Here is a 9,292-nt window from a genome sequence, read left to right as displayed (position 1 = left end):
GATCTTAACCCTTGACTTGGTGTTGTCAGCACCACGCTCTCCCAAGTGAGCTAACCGGCCATTCCTATATAGGGATCCGAACCCGTGGCCTTGGTGTTACCAGCACCGCACTCTCCCAAGTGAGCCATGGGCTGGCCCCAGAGCCCCTGCTTTTTAATCATTACAGATATTGCTTCTTTATTATCCCATTGCCAAAATAAATAAACCGAGGTTAAAATAGCACAAAACAAGGCATCAAGCATTCATGCAGAGGCAGGAGGAGCACTTGGAAGATGGTCTCCAGTATCAGATGGGACACTGAATTTTTAGGTCCTTCTTTTTCATCAGGATCTGCAGGTTATCCATAATTTGTACTGTTTGAAGAGCCTACTGGGATTCTGCTAGCCACAGCAAGCTTTTGCAGATAGTATAGTCAAGGGATGTGTTTTCTGACTACAGGAAGCATTGTCTCTGATGCCTGGAATACAGGTCCATGAGCTTCATCAACAAGTTTTATACAAATAGGTGGCAAGAGTATAATGGTGAGAAACTGAAATAAAACTGTAATGCCCCCAAATACAGAACTGGCTAAATAAATTATGCCCATCCATGTAACAGTACATAGGTAGCCCATAGATACTACTATGGAATAACATTAATGACCTAGACAAATATTAATAATTTAAAAAATGTCACAATGTGGTAAATAGAATGTGTGTGTGTATATATATATACACATACACATATACACATGTACATACACATACACATGTGTACAGAAAAATAGGTAGGATGGGTACATTATAACATTAACAGTGGTCATCTTGGGTATGAATATTATGGAAGAGTCTTACTTTTGTTTTATTTTATTTATAGTTTATAATTTTCTATAATGAACCCATATAACGTTTTTAAAGAAAAATAATTTGTTAGAAAATAGCAGAAGAGGTACCTAAAATAAAGACTTTTTCACCTGTGGGTAGTGTTCCTCTTCTGCTCTTGAATAATCAACTTGGAAATCATCTTGTCTACTCCTGCCTGGCTGATGCAGTTTTTAAAGAAAAATAATTTGTTAGAAAATAGCAGAAGAGGTACCTAAAATAAAGACTTTTTCACCTGTGGGTAGTGTTTCTCTTCTGCTCTTGAATAATCAACTTGGAAATCATCTTGTCTACTCCTGCCTGGCTGATGCAACGACTCCTACTTTGTGCCCAGGTGGCTGCTCTTGTACCTGGCCATTACAATAGGATCCCATTGCATTATGGTTATTGGGTATGTATGTATCCAGTTACCAGCACTCAACATAGAGCCTGGCACATGGATTTGAAATGAATGAATTAATAAATTGGTATGAGGCCAACAGCTTGGATTAGAATATGAGCTATGCTTTCTATAAGTTAGGTGAGTCCCAGCCTCCTTATTTGTACAGTGGCAATAGTAATAGTGACTTAAGAGACTTCCAGTTGTGTTTTGAAAATGGCAAAGTGCTGGTCATAAGAAGGGTGAGGGTACACAGGGAGAGTTTATTATTATTGCTTCATCTACTAACAAGTCTACATCTCCCCATCGCTTATTTCTCCTTGGCTCCCTAAGGAATCATGGTTACCATAGCAGCCAGATGCTGATGATGCCTCCAGGGGGCAGCAAGGTGAAACTGAGCCAGCTCCCAGGTCTTTGCTTTCCCATACTCTTTGCAGGCCAGGGTGAGATGGTCTGAAACTCAGCCTACTGCAAGCCCCCCATGCTGTCTCAGATCACTTGGATGCACAAACCCAGCCTCCACAGCCTCAGTTCAGGGCCTTGAAACACCCCTTCAGAGACTCCCTCCTCCCCAAGCTCCTTCTCCTGGCGCCCTGCCTGGTTGCTGTGGAAACAGGTTCCACTGCGGACAAAGGAGGGAGCTGGGTCCTGCTTCCTCCTGGTCCCGTCGATGAGGATTTTTAGACCGTGGAGACTGCGCTGCCCTGCCCTGCACCTGCCCTCGCTCTCCGTGTTCTCGCTAAAGTGGACTTTGCCCTCCCTCACTACTGACGACAGCATGTGTAAAAGTGTGACCACAGACGAGTGGAAGAAAATATTTTATGAGAAGATGGAGGCGACAAAGCCAGCTGACAGCTGGGACCTCATCATGGACCCCAACCTCAAGCATAATGTGCTGGCCCCTGGCTGGAAGCAGTACCTGGAGTTGCATGCCTCAGGCAGGTGAGTAGACCAGAAAGTAGGAGACCTGAAGATAGCCTGAGTCCCTGGCTCTGAGACACTTTCCAAGGAGAGACAGGGACACAGAACCCAGATGCTTAGCTTCAGTCTCACTGTTAGGCCGGTGTAGACTGGGAGGCAGAGAAAGAATCCCTGGGTGCTAGGACACCTGAGTTTATTTCCAGCTCTTCCTCTGATCGCCTGTGTAACTTTTCCTCTCTGAGTCACAGTTTCCTCATCTGGAAAATAAAGAAGTAGAATATATTTATTAGTCCTAAACTCTGACATTTTACATATTTTCAGATTTTAATAATTTCTTAACAGGTAGTTGAAAACTGAGAGAAGGAAGGGCTTTAGGTCCAACAGTGGTCAAGAAGTCTGTGCTCTGATCCCGTAACAGTTCAGTTTAAATCTACTCACCTCAGCTTGATTTAATTTAAAATATTGAACACATGAGATATGTTAGAAACTGCGTCTACTATTAGCTCCATGGCCCTTGAGAAATTCAGTTTCCTTCTCGGACCTTGCTTTCTCCACTTGCAAAATGAGGGGTTATCCTAGATCCTTGCCTTGTGGTTCATGGAGCAGCAGCGGCAGCAGCAGCACTATCACCTGGAACTTGTTAGAGATGCAGAATCTTCAGCTCCATTCTAGACATGAACCAGGATCTGCATTTTGAGAAGATCTCCAGGTGATTTGTATGTACAATAATATCCGAGACGACCTTCTAGGACTCATGTCCATGTGTCTATATGGTAAAGACTTACCTTTGGGATGCAAGATGGGGAGGCTGAACGGAGCAGCCTGGGGGTCAGAGCAAGGACTTCCTGCCTGCCCTGGTTCAGTCCATTCAATTGAGTTCAATTCAAGAAATATCTATGTGGCACCAGCTCTGCCTCTAAGTAGCTGTATGCATGTGGGTGGCTCTCTTATTCTCTGTGTCTCAAAGTAAAACAAATGATTAATTAGGTGATATCTAAGGTCCCTCCAGTTCTGACATTTTTCAATTCAAGTTTTGCAGTCTGGTCTGAGAGGGGGAAACAGTGCACAAAGGAAGTGAGTAAACAAGAAGGGATGAGAATGAAAACATGAAGTTCCTAAATCAGCTGACGAGAGGGGTGCTAAGGGCTGGACACTTGCTGGCAGGACACAGGATCTTCTCCAAGACCCAGAAGGCTTGGTTAGTGGGGAGGGCTTGTGGCTCCTCCAGATCTGGGCGGTGACCCCATTCAGGCCTGGAAAACGATGGCCCTTGGCGGTCACCCTGGGCACAGACTGCCTCCACTTCCAGGCTCTGAGAAGCATTAACTTTGGCACTGGGCTGGAGGCTGATAGGTGATAATGGTGTCATTTTCTCTTAATTTGGATCTAGCCTGTTCACAGTCAGTGCCGACAGATAAGGATGTGTAGGTGCATCATGCATTTCCTATCTGGTGTAGGCCATTCCCGCCATCATACTCACAGGACGTCTGAGCAGGAAGGACTCATCTAGTGCACTGTGCGCATTTTACAAATGAGGAATGATGCCCAGAGAGAAAGGCCCTGGGGCAAGGCCTGAAAGCACTGGGGTGGAGGGAGCTGAGGCCTCTGGAAAGCACCAAGGAGACCAAGCACTGCTGGGTGCCAGGTGGAATCCCAGGAGCCCCCTCTAGTCCCAAGTGTGCTCACAAAGTGGGCAGGCTGGGCGGCCTTTCGGGGAAAGCTAATGAACCCAGGAACCCTCAACACACCACCTCTACCCCCAGGCTCTGCCCACCCCCAGGTCTCCTCATCCCCTTCTTGGGGCTACTTCCACTGCCTCCACACTGTCCTCTCCTCCTTCCTGTTCCCCTCCCCGCAGGTTCCACTGCTCGTGGTGCTGGCACACCTGGCAGTCGCCCCACGTGGTCATCCTCTTCCACATGCACCTGGACCGCGCCCAGCGGGCGGGCTCGGTGCGCATGCGCGTCTTCAAGCAGCTGTGCTACGAGTGCGGCACTGCACACCTGGATGAGTCGAGCATGCTGGAGGAGAACATCGAAAGCCTGGTGGACAACCTCATCACCAGCCTGCGCGAGCAGTGCTACGGCGAGCGCGGCGGCCAGTACCGCATCCTCGTGGCCAGCCGCCAAGACAACCGGCGGCACCGCGGCGACTTCTGCGAGGCCTGCCAGGAGGGCATCGTGCACTGGAAGCCCAGCGAGAAGCTGCTGGAGGAGGAGGCGACCACCTACACCTTCTCCCGGGCGCCCAGCCCCACCAAGCCGCAGGCCGAAGCCAGCTCAGGCTGCAACTTCTGCTCTATCCCTTGGTGCTTGTTTTGGGCCACGGTCCTGCTGCTGATCATCTACCTGCAGTTCTCCTTTCGCAGCTCTGTCTAAGAATCCCTTGGTGGGCCCCAGGCCTGTTGCGGAGGGGCCAGGAGAAGCCTAGTGTGGGAGCGGGGTCAAGTTCTAGCGCTGGTGCCCTCACTGACTCAGTGGAGACCCTGGACAATTTTCCCATTTATATAATTAAGGATTTGGGCTAGATCATTGGTTTTTCGAAGTGAAACCCAGGACCCCAAAGTTCTGTGTAGATGCCTCAGGGACTTTTGAATTTGGAAGGCAGACTGAGTGAGTAGGTTTCCAGCTCCTGGTCCAACCATGCATCCCAACTCCTGCTTCTTCCTTTTGCTTCAATCAAAACAGCTCTGCCTTAGATGAAATTTCATTCAAGATTTTTGTATGAAAAAAGGTTCAACTGCTTTAAAAATGTTTGAAAATTAGAAGCCTAGGTGATTTCAAAAGGCCTTTCCACAGCAATGAATTTGACCTTGCTCTCTTGTTAACCGCCCCCACCTCTGCCCCTCATTATCTCTCATATCCTGTAGTTGTGGCCTTGAATTAACCTCTTTGCCTACTTTATGAGCCTCACCTACAGCTCTGCCTCAGTGCACTCAGCAGAGGTTTATCTTGAAGGGAGAGAAGTGGGGGCACCAGGCTGTCCTTTTGCTGCTGGGTACACAGGGTCCCTTGTTTGTTTTCCAGATTCCCAGCTTCCCACTTCTTTCCACTCAGGGTAGATTCTGCGGTCTGCCTGGATGAAAGCTGGTGGTTGGAGCAGAGTTGCATAGAACTAGGCTTCCCACCCGCTGCATATGAACTGACGGAGAATTTAGGGGAAGTTTAGAAGAAAGAGTTTTAGCACAAAATCCTTGGGAAACAAATATAATGACTTTCTATTACAATGGAGGGTCTTCAGAGTTCAGGGACCAGAGTTCAGGGACCATGTCTAACAGAGTCTCAGCAGTGTTGATGGCCAGAAAACAGGAGCAGGGGTCTGGCCTCCTGAATTCTTTGCTGAAACTATAGTTGCATGGCTTTCCCATATTGGCCATGCATGGGTCCTCTTGCCAAAGATCAGCTGTCCACCCAGACCCACAGAGACAGAGTGTCTTCTGCAAGAGAGGGGGCATTAAAGATGTGATGTGCTTTGCCCATGGAAAAGTGCACAGATATATGGGAGAATCTTACATTGCTTTACAATGGGATGTAGTAAGGTTTGAAGTGGGAAGAGAGAAGACTTTCTGGTAGTAGGGGTATGGTATGGGGTTGGTGGGGAGAGGCAGAAAGCAGGAGGTGAGAAGCTACTCTGCATTTTCGAGGGCCATCATTCGCTCCACTTATGTTAATAATTTGACTCTCTCTCCTCCTTCCCCACTACTCTACTCTTTTATAGGAAGTCACCATCATCTGTAGTGGTGGAGGGAGGGAGTCCACTTGCGTAAAGATGGGATACCTTAATAAAGACAGGATATCTTCAATAAGGCTTAGTAGTTATTAATGTGTGTTTGGGATTCCCCACAGTGTCCCTAATGTGTAACGGGCTGTTGGTCCCCCCACCTACCACCACCCTCTCTCTCCTCTCCCCTCTCTGGGGCCCCCACATGAGGCCTCTGTCTAGCTCTAGCTCTGGTCCGCTCCTGTCTGTAGTCAGGAAGGATGCAGGTCAGTCATTCAGAGGATCAGCATAAGGTTAGTGTTACTTCTGCCCTTGGTAAAATTGTAGTAACCAGCTGGGACTTCCATACAGTATTCACTTTTTATCCAGTCCACATATTCTGAGCACCTAATCTCTGCCAAGTCCTGATTTAGGTGCTAGAATACAGTGGCATTCAGAGCAGGTCTTGTCTCTCAGAGGTCGCTGCTTATCGCAGAGGTTTTCAGGCCCGGCTTCACTTTAGAAATTCTGGGGAGTGTTAAAGAAAAGTCAGTGCTCAGCCTCCACCCCAGACCAATGTAATCAGAATTTCTGGAGGCAGGACCTGAGCATCTGAATTAGAATAAAATTCCCGGGTGATTCACATGTGCTGTCTGCTATAATGCCTTTTAACTGAGGACTGGGCTTCTTTTTGCATCCAGTCTTACGAACGATGAGCCCTGAGATCTTCCTTGATGACCTGCCCTGAATTCTCTAGAACTAGGGCTCAGCTTCCTTCTCTCCAGCTGCCCTACTCACTCCCCACCCTGTGCCCTGGGGATTTCGCCCTTCCTCAAACCCCCCTGCTCTTGCAGGTCTGCTGCTACAATGGCTTTATTCTGCTCTGAGAGTCTCCATTACTGAGCTCTGTGACCCTTGCCAGGATACTCATCAAACTTTATTTTAATTACTCATTAATGGCTATACTCCTGCTATGTAAGCCCCAAGAAGCACAGACTACGTGTATTTTATTCACTTCTATTGGATGCTTAATAAGTGCTCAATAAAAATTTGTTGAATGAGTAAACGAACCAATGAATTAGGCCACCTCCAGCCAGATCCTCACCTCCCTAGCATATTATGTTTGTGACAATATTTGGAATCTCCCTCTCACCCCACTACTCATTCTTCCTAGATCCTGCACTGATATAACCCAAATCAAATCAGTTTAAATCAAAGTACTTGGAGGAGGACGGAGTTGTTGGTTTGTCTTTTAAAGGCAATAGCATGGGGTCATGTAAAGGACTTTGCACCCTACATTGGGAGCTGTGGGCCCTAGTTTAATTTTGGACTGATTCCCCCGGGACTTTCAGCTCATCATTATTCCCTCTCTGTCTCAGGAGCTCTGTCTTTAGGGCTTGAAGCAAACCTAAACTTAAACCCTAAGGTCCTTCCTTGTACCATCGTGTATCAGACTGTAGGAGGGATTCTTTTTACATACTCCCCAATGTCAGGTTATTCAGTCTCTATCTGAGCACTCCCAGTGACAGACCATTACTATTGGAGTGAGCAGGACCAAAGCCATCTTGGGACCTAGAGCCTCATGGGCTCTAAAAGATTTTAAAAGGGCACAGTTTTTTTCTTGGCACAAATTTCTCCAAGTCCCCTCTTTTCTCATGGTTGATATTTTGGGCCTTGGTTATGTGGCAAGATGACATTATTACATGAAAGTAAAGTTGTTTTCCAGCCAGCCTGAAGCTGCAGACTTGCATATACTACCCAGACCCTGAGATAAGGACGGGAGCAGAAACCAGACAGAGCCTTGGCGAGACCTTGCACCTGAGACCTTGCATGAAGCCCTTGCTGCTCACATGCCCCTCCCTCCTGCTTTTCATTTCCCACGTTCCATTCCCTCAGCCCCCCTCTTTAAAAGCCCCTCAGTAAACCTGAGTCTTTGAGATGGCCTTAGCCTGGACCGTGAGAGATGGCTTCAGCCTGGACTTTCTCCTTCAGGTTTACTGGACAGATGGGTTAGCCTAACATCTCTCCTCAGGTCACCAGTACTCCTGAATAAAAGCTGACCTTCATTTTTACCAACATTTGAGGTTTGTTTGATTTTTGTCTGGGGACAGGAAGTCAGACCTGTGAGTTTTGTATCAATTTGGGGGAGTCTCAGCCAGGAACTGAGTATGTCCTGTAACCCAAAGTAGCTCATGTCATCTTTGGATAGCCCTGCCTTTCGAAGAAGCCTTTTTGTTTTTAAGCCTCCCTCAAAAGGATTCACATTTTTCTTTGAATGATTCTCATTCTCACAAATGGATCCCACAGGGGAGGGCTGGTCCCTTTTCCTTGCACAAGCCATGCACTTTTTCTCTCACAGCCAGGGCAATCTTTGCAACCTAAGTCAGATCCTGCCATTTTTCTGCTCCCCTTTTCATTCTGTAAAAGCCAAGTCTTACAAGGGCAAGCATGATGGCTTCAGATGTCTTACTGACATCTTTTAGTACTCTTCCCCTCACTTCTGCAGCCACACTGGCTTCTTTGCTGTTCCCCAAAGACATCTGACGTGCTCCTGCTTAGGGTCTTATTTTACCTGTTCCTCTGCCTGGAATGGTCTTTCCCAAGAAATTCACTTGGCTCACTTTCTGACGGCCCCCTCTTTGCTCAAGTCTCATCTTCTCCACCAGGCCCACTCTGACACCATTTCATTCATGTTGCAACCTGTACCCCAACCCTACCTTCCCACTCCTGATCCTTGCCTTTACTTCAGCCTGGGTTCCCAGAAGTACTTGATTGCGAGTGCGCCCCCAGGAATCAGGAGTGAGGAAGGGGGAGTCAAGCAGAGCAGAAGGGAGAACCAGTCGAAGGAGATCTTATCAAGTTGGCCATCTCCACTGGTGACTGGTTGTTCAGTCCCAGAGAACCATCTGAGAAGCCAAATAAAATGCATGTCAGGATCACCTGGGGGTGGGGCAGAGGGTGTGTGTCCACTGGCTCTTTTCACCCGCTGGCTGGGGTTTTGCCCATGGGCAGTTAGCTCCTCTGCAGTCTGGGCTGTGATCACACTGACTGAGGGAATCTGTGAATGAATAAGTGCTGAAGGGATATCTGAAAACAAGGCTTGTGCTCTTGTTCTGACATTCACAGGGTGAAAGCTCCAGTTTCTGACTTTTTGCAGCCCAGTTCCGGTGTGTTTCCTTCTGGAGCTCAACATTCACTCCCCATCCTTTTAGGAATAGCACTGTGACTTCCTTTTCCAGGAATTACCTCTTCCACATGGAATGTTGTCTGGTGGGAATATCAGGGAGCTCGGCACCTCCTTCCTCTCACAACCAAACGACACATGGCCCAAGAGAGGCTGATTGAATTTCAGTGATGAGCAAAGTGATAGAAACGCTGAGAACAGATGGAGTGCATTCATTCTAGTGGCGGCCCCCTGGGACGACTGTGAAAT

The 9,292-nt window shown here is 47.7% G+C and overlaps 1 protein-coding gene across 1 annotated transcript; it reads left to right on the top strand.

The window, feature by feature from the left end:
* The first annotated feature begins 1,909 nt into the window (after positions 1-1,909).
* RTP1 (receptor (chemosensory) transporter protein 1) lies at positions 1,910-4,538 on the top strand. The gene is made up of 2 exons (XM_008591234.1): positions 1,910-2,181; positions 4,019-4,538. The coding sequence occupies exons 1-2, from the start codon at positions 1,910-1,912 to the stop codon at positions 4,536-4,538; spliced, it is 792 nt and encodes a 263-aa protein (XP_008589456.1).
* Positions 4,539-9,292: the final 4,754 nt, after the last annotated feature.

The sequence above is a fragment of the Galeopterus variegatus genome, unplaced genomic scaffold, assembly GCF_000696425.1.
Source record: "Galeopterus variegatus unplaced genomic scaffold, G_variegatus-3.0.2 Scaffold6774, whole genome shotgun sequence".
In the NCBI taxonomy this organism is placed as follows: Eukaryota; Metazoa; Chordata; class Mammalia; order Dermoptera; family Cynocephalidae; genus Galeopterus; species Galeopterus variegatus.
The sequence above is the reverse complement of the archived record's forward strand: the minus strand, read 5'-3'. Positions and strand labels throughout refer to the sequence as shown.